Source organism: Esox lucius, chromosome 19 (assembly GCF_011004845.1).
Source record: "Esox lucius isolate fEsoLuc1 chromosome 19, fEsoLuc1.pri, whole genome shotgun sequence".
Classification (NCBI taxonomy): Eukaryota; Metazoa; Chordata; class Actinopteri; order Esociformes; family Esocidae; genus Esox; species Esox lucius.
This window is the reverse complement of record NC_047587.1, coordinates 35,913,382-35,929,336: the sequence shown is the minus strand read 5'-3', so window position 1 is coordinate 35,929,336 and position 15,955 is coordinate 35,913,382. Positions and strand designations below refer to the sequence as shown.

Genomic DNA, 15,955 nt, shown 5'->3' with positions numbered 1-15,955 from the left:
GTAAGGACCGTGGAGCGGGGGCTGTTTACGGAAAAGTCAATGACTTGGGTCGCATTGTCACTTTTCCATGTCGAATGAAAATAATGTCTTAAAACTCAAAGAAACAAACGCAACAAAGTGCACTTGTTCATTTCCCGTCACATGTCTAAAGTATAAAGAGTTTCCGTCACCATCCAGATCCACTTTTAGACGTTTGAAATGTATGACGCGCTGGAAGAAGGGTTGACAGACTAATCTCACCAAATGCACGCTTAGTCCTGTCCCCCCTCTGTCTTTCTCCAGACAGCCAGAGGTTGAGCGCGACAACTTGACAACAATGTTGCTTACCCACTGAGTGCGCCAAGGTGGGGTTTCACAAATACCCACTCCGTCTTTCCATCCAGACTATCAGCGGCTGATGACGGTGGCGGAGAGCATCTCCACCCTGCTCTTCCCGTTCCAGTGGTGGCACATCTACCTGCCTGTCCTGCCCGCATCCCTGCACCACCTGCTAGATGCCCCCGTGCCCTTCATTATCGGGATCCAGCGCCGGGATGCCAGCGCCCAGCGCTCTACTATGGATCTGTCCCATGAGGTACGAGAATAATCCATTCTTAGCACTCTGTGTTTGGGACTGTGACAGAGGCAAAAAGCGCTATCCTTAAAATGCTTTTACTTCCATATCCATATAGTTTGTGAGTTCAATCCATTATTCACAGTTCTGCAGGTTATACTACCTCAAATCTGAAGCATTGTAGTCCACATTTTCTGTAGTTCTAGTTAACATTCCTATTAACATTCCTGTTTTAGTTCACATTCTAGTTAGCATTCTGTATCTTGTTCACATTCTAGCTAGCATTCTTGTTGTAGTTCACATTCTAGCTAGTATTCTAGTTGTAGTTTACATTCTAGTTAGCATTCTTTTTCTAGTTCACACACTAGCTAGCATTGTTCTAGTTCACATTCTAGTTAGCGTTCTAGTTTATATTCTAGTTAGCATTCTTGTGCACATACTCTAAGGCATTCTAGTTCACATTATTTGTAGCTACTATTTTGATACACATTCTTACTGGCATTCTAGCTTGCACTTGCTGACCTTGCAAAAACATTCCAACAACCATTCAAAACACAGCGTAATGCCCACTGTATCAGGCGTTCTAATAACAGACATTCCGCATTACGCATTCTGACAGGCAGTGAAAAGTGCATTGTCACATTTGCCGCAGTCTTGCAGTTCCTGTACTAATCCATCCTATTCTAGTAGGGAATGAACAACCCCCCCCGGGCTCTCTGGGGCTGGCCAACCCCAAAAAAACCTGAACTTCTTCCTATGAGATCCGCCCGCTTCTCCCTTCTCTCTTCAAATCCTATTCGCCACTCCTTGGAAGATCAGACCATGCTGCTTAAGCGTTACCCTTGGTTTGCTTCCCCAATACCTCCCTACTCCCAACTCAGCATTGGTTAGAAGGAGTGCCCTTTTTTGTTGTAGTAGAGCTGTCCCAAAAACGGTTGGGAGGGAGAGTGAGCAGCTGAGCCGTGGGCGAGAGGAGGAGGAGGAGGAGGAGGAGGAGGAGGAGGAGGAGGAGGAAGACACAAGCTTCACATTTCCAGAGGAATCAAACAGTGTGAATAATTAACCAGGTTTTGCCCAGTTTATTTCTGGATGTGTGTGTGAGAGGATTGAAGTGATATTTTAGGCAGCATTTGGAACCTACTCTAGCCTACGTGTAGAACTGCCTATCAGTAATCGTCTTCTTATAGTTCCGTCCTTCAGGATTACGTGCTTTTCATCTGTACCCTAGTCCATTGGAACAGGACAACGTTTTTTTTTTTTGCTGGAATTCGTCTGTGTCACAATACAAAGAGCTGTCCACGTATCTCGTCATGGTTAACTGGGACGAAGTTCTCTAAGGGGGAGGGGCGAGAGCATGGTTTATTCTTCTAGGGTTTATGTGTCCTTTTGAAAGTTTAGTTTTTTTGCAGCGGAGGTCAAAAAAAGGGCACGTTGTGGAAGCAGCCGACGAAGCCAGAGGCCAATTCGCATCCCGTCAGGGTTCACCAAGGCTGAGGCCGTAATGTGTCTGTTTGCTGAATTCCGCTGCTGCTAAAACCCATTAGAACTGCTCCAATATTCCGTTGGGTGCAGGATTTCCTTCTTGTCATTATTAATTTTTGAACCCAGTACCCAAAATATTCTGGTAGCCTGCCATAAACTCTTTCTATTTTAGAATCAATGTTTTCTCCAGGCTTTAGCTTCTCCATTTATCTCACCCTCACTCAGAAATGTGTTTCTTTATTTTGCCTTCCCCATGAGAAGTGGAGCAAAGGTAATTTCGTCCTACGACCCTTCCCATTCTTTGTTATATCGCGGTCGTTTTATTGTTTTAACGAAGGTTGCCCATTGGTCATACCCATTCTTGTAGAATATCTCTTTGTCTTGTTGTTCCTCGATAAAGAGCAGGCCTTTAAAATAGCAGACAAATGGGGGGTCTCATCACAGGCCATTAACGAAAGAGCCTGTGCTGCTGTGTTTGGAAGGACAAAGTGACATTTAAGCGGAGGGCGCTGCTGTTAAATGTGACTGCGAGGTGGCAGTATGACGTCGTCCCTGTGCTGAGACAGTGCTTCCTTGGCCTATCTCCAGAGGTTGACTCATTTCTCAGGCTGGTTTCGCATTTATGCAAATGGCGTTGCAGAGAACAAGGTGACACGCGTGAAACTTTGCCCGCTCCTCAATCGGTTCAGGCGATGGAGTCGGCTGTTGCCTTGCAAAAGAAATCGAGGACCAGGCCACACAAAACCGAAAGTGTCACCTGGCCAAAGCGTGACGATCTCTCAGGGTGGATCTGTAAAGAGCCGGGTGGATGTGGGCGAAATGCACCATTGCAGCTGGCTCACCCACACTACATCTCCCACATTGCCCTGGGGCAGCGCGCTCTGTGTCAGAGGTCATGGTCAGACGTTGCAGAGTCAGGGCTGTGTTCGAGGCGGAAGAGTCTGTTGCTCAGGTGCATGTCACCTGTTTCTGTAGTGTGAAGCTGGACGTACAAGTACACCCCCCTGGACGGGACGCAGCTCTATCACAGGCACCTACCCCCCTCCCCCGACCCGTGTTGCTTATTGCCAAGCAGAGACATCATGTCCCGTTTTATTAGGCTTTGGCATTACTCTAATGGTGCCCATAACCACAAGGCCATGATTTTTATCAAACGACTTAGCCACTCCAGTTTATTACACGACATATATCCTCATCACAGATGAGTTGTGGCATTGACAGCACACTTGCCTTTTCACGCTACATGGCGCTCCGGTACGGGGTTTTAGACTTACAGGATGTCCATGATTTGTATAAAGGCAGACCTTTTAGTAGGCACAACGGCTTGATTTAAATTACATGGACCTGTGTTTACAGGATTTGTAAAAAATCTCTCTGCTCCTAAAGTGTGCACATCACTTGTCCTCCCCATAAATAGCCCATGCCAAGCATGAAGTTGGCTACAATTGTTTTATTGCCACGTTCCAGTTCGTTCCTTTCAACATCTAGAAGGCAATGTGACATGAAAGCGCAGGGAGGAATATGTAATGATCAGGACACACCCAGGGTGTGCAGGCTTCTGTCCTAGCCGAGATGTCTCTGACAAGCTAAGAATGTGCTATTTGAATAATGCATGATATTTCTAGCGTTGCTTCTTTTTGCCATCACACCTTGGTGTTTCCACCTGTGTAAGCGATAACGGTAATTGGTTTTAAATTGTTCATGTTTTTGTAATGTGTCTGTGTCTGCACTTATTGTTATCTAATGCCAAAGAGCGTGGTTAAATCTTTCAAATTTAATTGGATGGTTTGCATACTTGGCCTAAATGTCGTTGGACTGGTTGTGATCATTGTACAATATGAATGACATTAATTAAAGCTACATATTTTTCATTTGGCAGACTGCCAGCAATACTCTATATAAGTGTATAGATTTTATATAGGATTTACTGCAAATGTATTGCTTCTTCTGAATGTATAAGTGCCGTTTTGTGATACGGTACCTCACACTTCTCCCTAAAGTATGCACTAAAATTGCATTCTCACAGTCAGAAATGTAAAAACATTGGAAACTGCTTCTGGTCGATCATGTGGAGTGTGCAAGTGTGCAAAAGGTCCACTCAGGTCAGATGATCAGACCATTGAAATGGCCAAGCTCCTCCTGAAACACACCGTTCTTAAAAGATGATCTTACCTTGTCTAAACGTGACCGCACACTGTCTCAGACCCATCACCACCAATCACAATTCTGTCGCTCTATTTTAATGGGCTAGAACTTGTTGTTCCTCTTATGTTGTCTTGCAAACCAATGATTGGTTGGCGGCTGGTCATGTGACCAGAGTAATCACACTCAGACATAATTGCAGTTAAAAGTCGTCATACAGATGAGAACTGTTCTGTTTGAACCCCATCTTCCAGGCCAACCTGTGCTTTGTGGACATCGACAACCATCATGTGGATCTGCCCGAAGATCTTCCCCTCTTCCCAGACCAGCTGGAGCTCATCCAGGAGCTAAACGAGGTGCTGCTTCGCTTCGGCCTGCAGACACACGCTGGTGCCACCATCACCAACAAGCCCGACCCAGCCGCTCCCCCCTGCCTCAGCAGCCTCGTCTTGGAGGACCTGATGGAAGACAGGCGCAATGGCAACCTGGGAAGGGAGCAGCTGGCCGTGCTGGAGCGGCTGCAGGCGCTAGCCAGGAGGTGCGGAGGAACGGCAGGAGGGAAGACACTGGGACGGGCGTTCGAGGAGGAGGAGGAGGAACTGAAGGAGGCCAAGATGAATGTGCAGCTGAGGGAGGTGTTTGCCGGGCGCTTCGCCACCTTGTTTGGGAGGTACGAGGAGTTTGTGATCCACAGCGCGCCTGACCTGGAGTCTTGGCTGAGCAACCGAGAGGGAGTGAGCAACTTCGATAAGGTAATGGTGAAGATTGAGTCATAGCAGTCTGTTCCTAGAGCACCTACACTAGAAAGCCTCAGTTGTGATTAGGAGCATTATTGTCTGACTGTTAGTGATTCAACTTGTTACCGAGTTCTTGTGAATTGTTGGTAACATTTTGTGACCTTACATATCGCCAGGGCTCCTTCCTGTCGACGCAGCCGACCCAGCACTTGCACTTCCTGTCCAGGTTCCTGGAAACGGCCATGTTCTCGTCGTTCGTTGACAGCAAGGTGTTGTCTCGCTGGGCTGACCGGGATCCGATCCAGCGGGTGTTCGACAGGCGCTTGGAGAAGGACCGCCTTTACGACACGTTCGAGGACGACCCCGGAAACCGCCGCTACAGGAAGTGTGCTGTGCTCCATGAGTCAGGTGGGCAGAACGCAGCGGCTGGAACGCAGCGGCTGGAGCGCAGCGGCTGGGTGTGAGAACTGTCGCCCACCACAACTTCCAGATTATTCTTTTTTTACTTATTCTTTTTTTACAACCTCAGAGTCTCTCTGAGGTTGTCACACACTTCAAACACACTTCGTTCTCACACCCAATGGAAACATTAGAAACATTTTTAAAAGCTTTGGCATCGATAAACAAAAATGAGTTCTTTGTATCGTACAAGTTCACGTAATACCTCATTGCTTTAGTCCTCTTTCTGTTTGGTGTGTGATAAACTGTTTATCCTCTGTCAAAAAGCTTAGAGGATATTGACTGAAAGGGATTAGCTAGGGATGCTATCAGCTCCACAACCGGGAATGTCACAATGTCCCACACACATTGTGTGGCTTTGGGGAATCATGTTGGCCTTTTGTCTTTCTACTCCTGTAATCTCTCTGTTCCACGCATTGATGGAGAGACAGAATGAAAGACCAGCGAAAGATCATGGGTATTTGTCGATGTCAATCTGAAGACAGAATGACGGGAGGATGCGTGGAGGACAGGGGGATGGGTGGAGGACAGGGGGATGGGTTGAGGATGGATGACAGTAGGATGCGTGGAGGATAGGGGGATGGAGTGAGGATGGATGACAGTGGGATGCGTGGAGGATAGGGGGATAGGGTGAGGATAGGGGGATGGGGTGAGGATGGATGACAGTGGGATGCGTGGAGGATAGGGGGATGGGGTGAGGATGGATGACAGTGGGATGCGTGGAGGACGGGGGGATGGGTGGAGGATAGGGGGATGGGGTGAGGATGGATGACAGTGGGATGCGTGGAGGACAGGGGGATGGGTGGAGGATAGGGGGATGGGTGGAGGATGGATGACAGTGGGATGCGTGGAGGATAGGGGGATGGGGTGGGGGTGAGGGTGGAGAATGGGGGTGAGGGATAAGTAGCACATGAGGAGGGGGATTGTACATGATGTCCTTATAATGAGATCCTCAATACTCTGCTTTGAAGTTGTGCCAGGGGCTCTGCAGAGACTGCACCGCTCTGTCTCCTATGCAGCTCTCTGTTCTCTGTTTCTCTCTCTCTCTTTAGCTCTCTCTCTCTCTCTGTTTCTCTTTCTCTGTTTCTCCCTCTGTCTCTGTCTGTCCCTCTCTGCTTATACTGCTCTTTTTTAAACTTGATATCTCCTCTGAGTTTTAGTTTATCTGTTCCTTTCCCTCAAATCTCTTTCAAAGTAAACCTGATATGGCTTCACTTTCCTGTCATATCAACGCTGCATTGTTATGACTGTGTACAAAAAGCTTTAAAGGTGATAGATAAATGTAAAAATTCTGTATTTGAATGCAGGCTCCCAGCAACCATGTCCACACTGTCAAGATGCTGCCTAAAATATTGTCCCGGGTTGGCTGCCAAAATTATGCCAATTGGCCGCTACTTATCGGCTCCATGTTGGCTTCCAAGGCGTAGTCTGGGCAAGCAATATCTGGTCTTAAATAATTCCCCAGAACCCCCCTTTTTGTTTTTCTTCTTTCTGTCACTGACAGCTACTGCATGAATATGTATTTACTATTTCCAGGTTGTGTGTTTGTCCCAACTAGCTAGCTTCAGATGAACGCATTAACTAAGTTGCTCAAAGCAATTTAGCATAATGAACAGGTGAACCAAATCATGTTAAATACCAGTTTAGGCTGCCAACATCGGGCCAATGTGCCATTATTAATTGGCTCCATGCTGGAAGCATTTACTTTGAAATAAGCCAATTTGGATCAGCTGCCTAGGGATTTAATACTCAAAGTTTTATGAGAGTAGTTTTAAGTTTCGGAAATGTCACCTGCACTTATCCTCAAGTCTTTTTTACAGACTTCCCCATTGGCAGTTTATGATATCCTTTTTTTATGGACGTCATACAACATAAACCCGACTGGAACAATACCCCCAGTAACAAAGGAACCATGCCCTGAACGATGCTAATGTTTACATCTACATTAGAAAGTAACTAGGCTGTGTGGGCTAGTCTGTGTTGGCCCAGTGTGAGGAGGTCGTGGGCTAGTCTGTGTTGGCCCAGTGTGAGGAGGTCGTGGGCTAGTCTGTGTTGGCCCGGTGTGAGGAGGTCGTGGGCTAGTCTGTGTTGACCCGGTGTGAGGAGGTAGTGGGCTAGTCTGTGTTGGCCCGGTGTGAGGAGGTCGTGGGCTAGTCTGTGTTGGCCCGGTGTGAGGAGGTAGTGGGCTAGTCTGTGTTGGCCCGGTGTGAGGAGGTAGTGGGCTAGTCTGTGTTGGCCCGGTGTGAGGAGGTCGTGGGCTAGTCTGTGTTGGCCCGGTGTGAGGAGGTAGTGGGCTAGTCTGTGTTGGCCCGGTGTGAGGAGGTAGTGGGCTAGTCTGTGTTGGCCCGGTGTGAGGAGGTAGTGGGCTAGTCTGTGTTGGCCCGGTGTGAGGAGGTAGTGGGCTAGTCTGTGTTGGCCCGGTGTGAGGAGGTCGTGGGCTAGTCTGTGTTGGCCCGGTGTGAGGAGGTCGTGGGCTAGTCTGTGTTGGCCCGGTGTGAGGAGGTCGTGGGCTAGTCTGTTCAGTCTTTACTTGTTTTGTGTCTCTCCCTCCTAGCCCCGCCCTGTCAGCGCCCTAACCACTAACAATAGCTTTGAAAATAACCGTCTGCTAAATGGAATTGAATTATTATTATAATTTTTTCATTATTATATATATATAATAATAATAATAATAATAATTATTAGTATTATTATTATTATTTTATTATTATTATTATTATTATTATTATTATTATTATTATTATTATTATTATTATTATATAAAATATCAACACCATGAGTCGAGGTCAGAGGTGTAAATGTAATATCCCTCTCCAGTAGGACTCTCATCCCCCATGTTGGTTTCCCTCTGTCCCCCAGCCCAGGCCGTGGAGCGCAGGCTGCTGAAGGCGGACCACACGGCCATCCACCCCCACCTGTTGGACATGAGGATCGGCCAGGGACGACACCATCAGGGCTGCTTCCCTCGGCTCCAGGCTGACGTCCTGGCCCAGGGACACAACACTACCAAGTAAACACACAAACCTCCACACGTGAAACCTGCATGAACACAACGTTACCAAGGAAACACACAAACCTCCACAGGTGAAACCTGCATGAACACAACACACGGACTGTTTGATGGTTTTACCCCTGTGTGTAGGTGGTCAGGTCGTAACGCTCGCAGAAGCGACCCTAGGAAACCAGTGACCTCCCCGGAGACCACGTCTGGACTGGACAATGATCTGAGAGAGGTGAACACCTGCTGTGTATATAAGTCCTACATCATCAACGAGTCGCTATAGTACATTGAGGAGTTTTGCGCTGTCCTTTTGGGTTCATCAGAGAGCTGGACTTCAACCCTTGTCTCTCTGTGTCAAAGCTTACTGCAATGTGGTGCCTTGACAACTGCGCCATTCAGGGCCCCCTCATCAGGGTCGATGGAAAACATGTATGGGACTGTATTTGGACCACTTTTAGTCTTGAGCCTGTGTTTCAGTCTGACCTACAAACTCAGGATGGGTAGTGGGCGGAGCTAGGCCGGGAAAAGTGCTATTAGTAGCTTTCCGAATCTTTTTGGTTTGTGTCTGATAGACTGTCGCTCTCTGGGTTCTTCCTATAGAAGTACTCTCCGGGACGGAGGAGCCTACGCCAGTCCAAGCTCCTTGACCCCTCCCCCTCGGCTGTCACTCAAACCAAGCGTGGGTTTGTGGACGGGCTGCTGCGGGAGTGTCGTCTGAAGGTAAGGGGTCTCCTGACTCATCACAGCAGGGGCATGGAAGCTAAATGATTGGGCGTGGCCTCTAACAAGGAGTGTTATAGATGGATACACTTCATACAGTGTTTGTGTCCAATGTAGCGCCCTATCCCCTACATTGCACAACACCTTTGCGTAGGATCTCAGTAGAGCACCATATATGGAACAGGTTGCAATCTCACACGTCGTCCTAGAGAAAGAAGCTTCAAGGTGCATGCTGTTACGTGACGTCAGTTACTGCGTTCCTCGGGAGGGAAATTCAGCGTGTGTCCTGCGCCTGTATCCAGCTTTGTATCCAGAATTCCAGTTGCGTGCGCTTCATGTATTGACACTGTGGAGGTTTAAGCGCGCTGTTGCGCACTCGGGCGGGGCGTTGTGGAGCTGGAGCGCAGCGTACGCCCCGAAAAGAGCGCGGGCCTGAATGTGTGTCGTTTGTGTTGTCGGCGCGGCGCAGACCAGGCGTATGTTGATGGAGAGGATGGGGAAGGAGAGGGCGGAGTCGAGCCAGGTGGAGGCCGGCATCACGGGCCTGCAGGAAAACACGCTGATCCACAGCATCTGCGTTCTGCTGGAGAGGACCTGGGCCCACGGGCTGAAGATGAAACAGGTTAGAAACACGCACAAACACACAGAGACCCACTCAAAGACCGGGCACAATTTATTTGGCACACGTGAATACAAATGTAAGATGTGTTTGTCAGGCATTTATGCTTTATCGATGGAGACAGTAGGGAAAGTTGAAGGACAGTTTTTGTCTTCCTGAAAGAGCAGTGGGATGGATTAGAACCCAGGCTGCAGCAGAGCATGTGTGTTCAGAGCCTTGACCCTCCCCCAGGCCACTCCCATACACTGGTCAAAGCAGTTCACCTGACGGGGTGTTGTGGATGTTCTTTGTTACGTCTAGAAGAGATCTGCACTGTGGTCTCACCTGCTCCACTACCAGGCCAACGAGGAGAAGGCGGAGCCAGGGTCCCCAGCCGAGTCTCCAGGTGAGAGCGGATGACATCCAATCCTGGCGCATGATCTGTTTGCGCTGCCGATCACAACGGCCGTTAGGATTGGATGGGGTCACACGGTACAAACAGATTTGCTGCCAGGCTAGATGCGTGCTAGGAAGGGGATTCTTCTATGGTCTGGTCTGTTTGCGTCACCTGATATTAAGGTGATCATTTTAACGCTACGCTCAAGTCGCATAGTGTTGGCCAATCACTCTCTCTTCCTGGTTTCAGTGTCCGGTGGGTCGGACAGCAGGAGGCTCAGGGATGGGCTTCCACCCCCGAAAGGCTCCTTCGCACAGGAAATAAGGTAATGGATAATCGGCGGAAGGGATGAGAATGGGCACAGAGGAGGGCGATGATGCCGTGGGTTTGACACAAGTCCTTGATTGAATTGCTCAACCTGCTGTACCAGTGATAGCAAGTTAAAAAATTAAAAAAAAAAAAATCACAAAAGATGCTGTGTTTGGGACAATGGAAGATACTGCTTCAGTGACCCCATGACTGAACAGTGCAGATTACTGTTCTATTTGAAAAGGAGGCTCGTTCATCACAGTTTTCAAATGATCGACACCATTGTATCGAGTTGAAAGTCCGCCAACGTCCCCGGCGGCCAGCGCAACGTCACCCAACACACTGCTTTCTTTGAATAAAAAGGGCATTGCTGTTGTTTTTGCCCCTCAGGTTTGTCCAGACTATGAACGAAAGTCTGAGTGAAGTGGGACGGGCACGGGCCTGGGTCTATCTGGCGCTGGAGAAGAAACTTCTCTCACAGCACCTCAAACTGCTGCTGACCAATCAGGACCTACTGCGGTATACTGACAACTCCCATGTGCCCTCTTGACAGTGCTGAGACCAGAAGTTGTGAGCTGGCTTGGTAGCAGGTTCTTTATAGCTGCTAGAAATAGTTTCAAATCTACAATTTACTTTCCCATTTATTTTAAGCAAGTATTTATGTATATTTTCGATTTTGTTTGTAAGTTACCCTTATGTATCTTTTGAAACATAAATAAACAAGATAGTCACTGACTCAAATACACACATTTAATAAAGGTGTTGTATTTGAAAATATTATTTCAAATTTTCACCTATGTTTTCCAAATATATTGTAGATTTAACTACTCAAACCAAAGTACTTGAAAATTCTCTAATACTGAGAAAATAAATATTAAATACGAGATGTTCAAACACGTATAAGAACCATTTTTGTCTGGAAATGACAATGTGAAAAGAACATTTTACCCGGCATCATTCTGGTTTATACATTTAATGAGGAAAGAATAATGACAAATTAATCTTCAGATGTAAGCATACTGTGTGTGTGTGTGTGTGTGTGCGTGCGTGCATGCTTGTGTGTGTGTGTGTGTTTCCTGCCTACAGGCAGCTGTATAAGCCCCATGCGTTCCTCCTGTGTGAGGAAGAGAGAGAGCAGTTCCTGTTTCACCTGCTGTCCCTAAACACTGTGGACTACTTCTGCTTCACACGCACATTCACCTCCATCAGTAAGTCTGCTATATTCCACAAGGCTGTGTGCATTATGCACCAAATGGAAAAGACCCACTGTAACATGACTGCAATGGTCCAGTGAGGAGTGTTCATTTTAGTTTTCTGTTGAAAAATGGGATTCCGTTGCATGCCCTAATAGAAAAGGACCCAGCTACCGTGATGGTTAACCCAGAAATGTTCCTGGAACATATTCGGCCCGAGGGTGTTCTCATGGGTTTCTTCCTATTTGGTCGGATTACATAATGAGAATTTTCTCACTTTCTTTTTTAGGAACCTTTTGGTTTTTACCGTGATAAGAAACATTATCTTCATATCTTATGTCGACATCCCCAAGCAGTTCTAATAATGTGTTCAGACTTCCTGGAACGTTCCTGGAACGTTCCCGGAAGGAACCTTCTAAGGACACTGGCATCTTGGAGTGTTTGCGCTAATATAATAAGTGTTCTAGGATCCTAACATAGTTTGTTGGTTTAAAGCAGTGGTTCCCAACCAGGGGTACTAGGACCCCTGGGGGTACTTGGCCTTTCCACAGTGGGTACTTGAAAACACTCATGACACCATAGACTTACTAGTGAAATGAACATGAGGGGGTACTTCAGGGGTACTCCAAGCAGTGCAAATTCTTTTTGGGGGTACAGTAACTGAAAAGGGTTGGGAGCCACTGGTTTAAAGTATAACAACCTATAAGAAAGTATGGTAACCTGTAACATTGTATCACACCGTGAGCTATGATTGGCTGTGACGTGGTGTATGAGTCTGTGTCCTACGGTAGGACAATGACAACTCCTTAGTGCTCTATTGGTATTGGGAACCAGTTTATGATAGCAATGATGTTACACATAACTAAATGCTAGATCCAGACACTCCTCAATGTTGCGTTGTGCCTAAGAACAGCTCTTAGCCATGGTATATTGGCCATAAACCACAACCTCCTGCTTAAATATACAATGAGAGTATCTGTAAAATTACCAAAATGTAAATGTATTCTTGTGTCCCTTCAGGCATTCCGTACCGTGTCGTCATAATGCCCATGAAGAAGCTGAGCATTGCCATGGCAATGTCCAACCCCTGGGTGTGCGTGTCTGGAGAGCTGGGTGACTCTGGGATCAGGCAGATCCCTAAAAACACACAGGAGATCTACTTCCACGTGAGGAGTTCTGGTCATCTGGTCTGGGAGGGTATACACACTGGTCTGGAAGGGTATACACACTGGTCTGGAAGGTTATACACACTGGTCTGGAAGGGTATACACACTGGGCTGGGAGGGTATACACACTGGGCTGGGAGGGTATACACACTGGTCTGGAAGGGTATACACACTGGTCTGGAAGGGTATACACACTGGTCTGGAAGGGTATACACACTGGTCTGGAAGGGTATACACACTGGTCTGGAAGGGTATACACACCTGGTCTGGAAGGGTATACACACTGGTCTGGAAGGGTATACACACTGGTCTGGAAGGGTATACACACTGGTCTGGAAGGGTATACACACCTGGTCTGGAAGGGTATACACACTGGTCTGGAAGGGTATACACACCTGGTCTGGAAGGGTATACACACTGGGCTGGGAGGGTATACACACTGGTCTGGGAGGGTATACACACTGGTCTGGAAGGGTATACACACTGGTCTGGAAGGGTATACACACTGGTCTGGAAGGGTATACACACTGGTCTGGAAGGGTATACACACTGGTCTGGAAGGGTATACACACTGGGCTGGGAGGGAAGCTACTCAGGAATACACATTTCCACACCAACGCTGTTCTCACTCTGGTCTCTCTCCATATGTGCGCGTGCGTGTGTGCGTCCGTGTGTGTGTGCGTGTGTGTCAGTGTCAGAATCTGGGCCGTCTGAGCACCCTGCAGTTAGGTCAGGAGAACTCTGGTCTATTAGCCAAGTGTCTGGTGGACTGTGTGATCGTACACAATGAGATCACTGGACACACCTACAGGTAATACACACTATCTACACATGCACACATGTGCACTCACACACGCTGTCTGCAAGCACCTTTTTTCACCCACACACTTTCTACACACAAGTTCTGGTCACACGGCCCTCTTTGAACGATACCTGTTTCCGTGTGACCTTTGACATCTAACCTCTGACCTCCTTATTACGCCCCGCTCTCCTCCCAGGTTCCCGTGTGGGCGCTGGCTGGGGAAGGGCGTGGGCGACGGCAGCCTGGAGAGGGTGCTGATTGGTCAGCTGGTGTCACCCGGAGGAGAGGAGGATTCTGGAAGGTGGGCGGGGACGCCCCCGGAGCAGGGCTCGCCCCCTCAGATTGGACTCACAGGTGGTCTTGGGTCCCTGGGGCGCTGCAGCAGCCACAACAGTATGTACAGACACACACACACACACCACTGAACACACTGTGCAGAATCTGACAAATATACTTTATGTAAGTGTCCGTATTATGTCTGACCACCTCTCTCCACTCCTGATCCTCTTCGTCTTCAGAGGACTCATATGGTCCTTCATATAGTCTATAAAGTTTGTTTTTCGCAAACTTGAAGCGCTTTGAGACTCAATGAAAAGCAATGTATGAGTGTGGTGAATTCTGATTTTCTTTCATCTCTGAACTCATTCCTCTCTTTCCCATCCTCCCTCTCTCCCTTCATCTCTCCACCTCCCTCGTCCTCTCCTTCTCTCCCACCATCTCTCCACCTCCCTCGCCCTCCTCCTCTCTCCACCTCCCTCCTCCTCTCTCCACCTCCCTCGTCCTCTCCTCCTCCCTCCTCCTCTCTCCACCTCCCTCGTCCTCCTCCTCTCTCCACCTCCCTCCTCCTTTCTCCACCTCCCTCGTCCTCTCTCCACCTCCCTCGTCCTCTCTCCACCTCCCTCGTCCTCTCCACCTCCCTCGTCCTCTCCACCTCCCTCGTCCTCTCCTCCTCCCTCCTCCTCTCTCCACCTCCCTCGTCCTCTCCACCTCCCTCGTCCTCTCCACCTCCCTCCTCCTCTCTCCACCTCCCTGCTCTCAGGACTGTCCTCCGTCCAGGTTCAGGAGGAAATAAGGGAAGCAGTGAACAACCTCGTCAAGCACTTTCACAAAGCTGAGCCGGAGGTGTGTGTGGGGGTGTGTGTGTGTGGAGGGGGTGTGTGTGGAGGGGGTGTGTGTGTGTGTGTGTGTGTGTGTGGGGGTGTGGGGTGGGGGGGGGGTGTGTGTGTGGGTGAGTGCGAGAGCGCGAGCATTATCTACGGATACAGAAAACAGGGACCACAGCAGAGAGGTTTATCTATGAAGAGAAGGGGATTAGCCTCTCAGCCTTTGATTCTGCCACTGTTGCCAGCTTTTTGGCTGCCTGGGTTTACCAGTGTCTGCATTCATTTATTCTGGAGGTTGTCATTAGAAAAAATGACCATCTTCCCTGCGCAAGGAAGTAACTTTCACAGTTGAATGGCAGACTGACTCCAAAAGCCTGCTCCGGCCCCTCCTTTAAAATGTCTAGTTTGACCTTCCCTTTAAAGATCTGCCCTCTAGACTGTTGATGAATTTACAGTAGTGTTTCTAGTATCTAGGCATCTTTTTCAGCCTGAATGGATGGAGCAATTTCCCTGTTTTGAGAAGAGCTGGGTCGTTTCTTGTTGACATCTACAGATTGAGCTAAGCCGATGTTATGCTACATGTCAATTTTCTTCACACTGCATGAATAAAAGGGTTTCCTACGGTTCATCTAACTGTGAATAAATAAGAAAATACTCTCAAAATCTCTCAAAAGAATCCCTTTAACACAGCTGAGACTGAGGAGTCATGCAGATTCACACCCTTCTCTTAATCGCAAACTAAAGAACACTGGAAAAAAAGCATTCAAATGCATGTATTTATTTGATCGAAGAGCACCCACGAAAACATCAGCATCTTTTGGTATTTGGTTTACAGCAAAACACTTTATAACCTGGAGGGTGTGGTTGTTAAACATTTTATTATATTTGAACCATTCACAAAATGAAGTATTTCAAATTAAAAGTATGGTAATAAAGTAAAAAAAAAACGGTATTTAAATACAAATTTAATATTGCAAAGAATTCATAAAACCATTTGAAAACAGACACATTGTTCATAAATACAGTAACATTGTGGTCCCTGGATGGGAAACCAGATGGTGGAAATGGGTTTGGAGGGCTGACTGTTTGTGTTCCTGTTTGTCTGGGATCCAAATGCCAGTGCGGTGATGGGGATGCTGCCCTGCTTAGGGTGGTCTCTATTAGACGGGACGTTAAATGAAAGCCCTGGCTCATTGTGGTCACTAAGATTCCATGATGCCTTACACAAGGTTGAACATTCACTACAAATAAATGTAACAAGGGAGGCGTATCAGCTACACCTTTCGCACACCA

General features: G+C 47.8%; 1 protein-coding gene across 2 annotated transcripts in view; it reads left to right on the top strand.

Moving 5' to 3' along the window:
• LOC105018647 (DENN domain-containing protein 5B) overlaps nucleotides 1-15,955 on the top strand; it is a 31,902-nt gene that overhangs the window by 10,725 nt on the left and 5,222 nt on the right. Inside the window, exons 4-18 of one of the 2 annotated variants that reach the window (XM_029115202.2) lie at nucleotides 384-574; nucleotides 4,432-4,929; nucleotides 5,091-5,322; nucleotides 8,233-8,383; nucleotides 8,516-8,606; nucleotides 8,975-9,094; nucleotides 9,564-9,716; nucleotides 10,014-10,098; nucleotides 10,339-10,414; nucleotides 10,789-10,917; nucleotides 11,485-11,606; nucleotides 12,612-12,757; nucleotides 13,450-13,568; nucleotides 13,756-13,952; nucleotides 14,599-14,681. In XM_029115202.2, the coding sequence (XP_028971035.2) occupies nucleotides 384-574; nucleotides 4,432-4,929; nucleotides 5,091-5,322; nucleotides 8,233-8,383; nucleotides 8,516-8,606; nucleotides 8,975-9,094; nucleotides 9,564-9,716; nucleotides 10,014-10,098; nucleotides 10,339-10,414; nucleotides 10,789-10,917; nucleotides 11,485-11,606; nucleotides 12,612-12,757; nucleotides 13,450-13,568; nucleotides 13,756-13,952; nucleotides 14,599-14,681 (2,393 nt within the window). Of the gene's footprint in view, nucleotides 1-383; nucleotides 575-4,431; nucleotides 4,930-5,090; nucleotides 5,323-8,232; nucleotides 8,384-8,515; nucleotides 8,607-8,974; nucleotides 9,095-9,563; nucleotides 9,717-10,013; nucleotides 10,099-10,338; nucleotides 10,415-10,788; nucleotides 10,918-11,484; nucleotides 11,607-12,611; nucleotides 12,801-12,866; nucleotides 13,569-13,755; nucleotides 13,953-14,598; nucleotides 14,682-15,955 lie in introns of those variants that run through there. The other variant, XR_004574807.1, reaches the window with a different exon arrangement.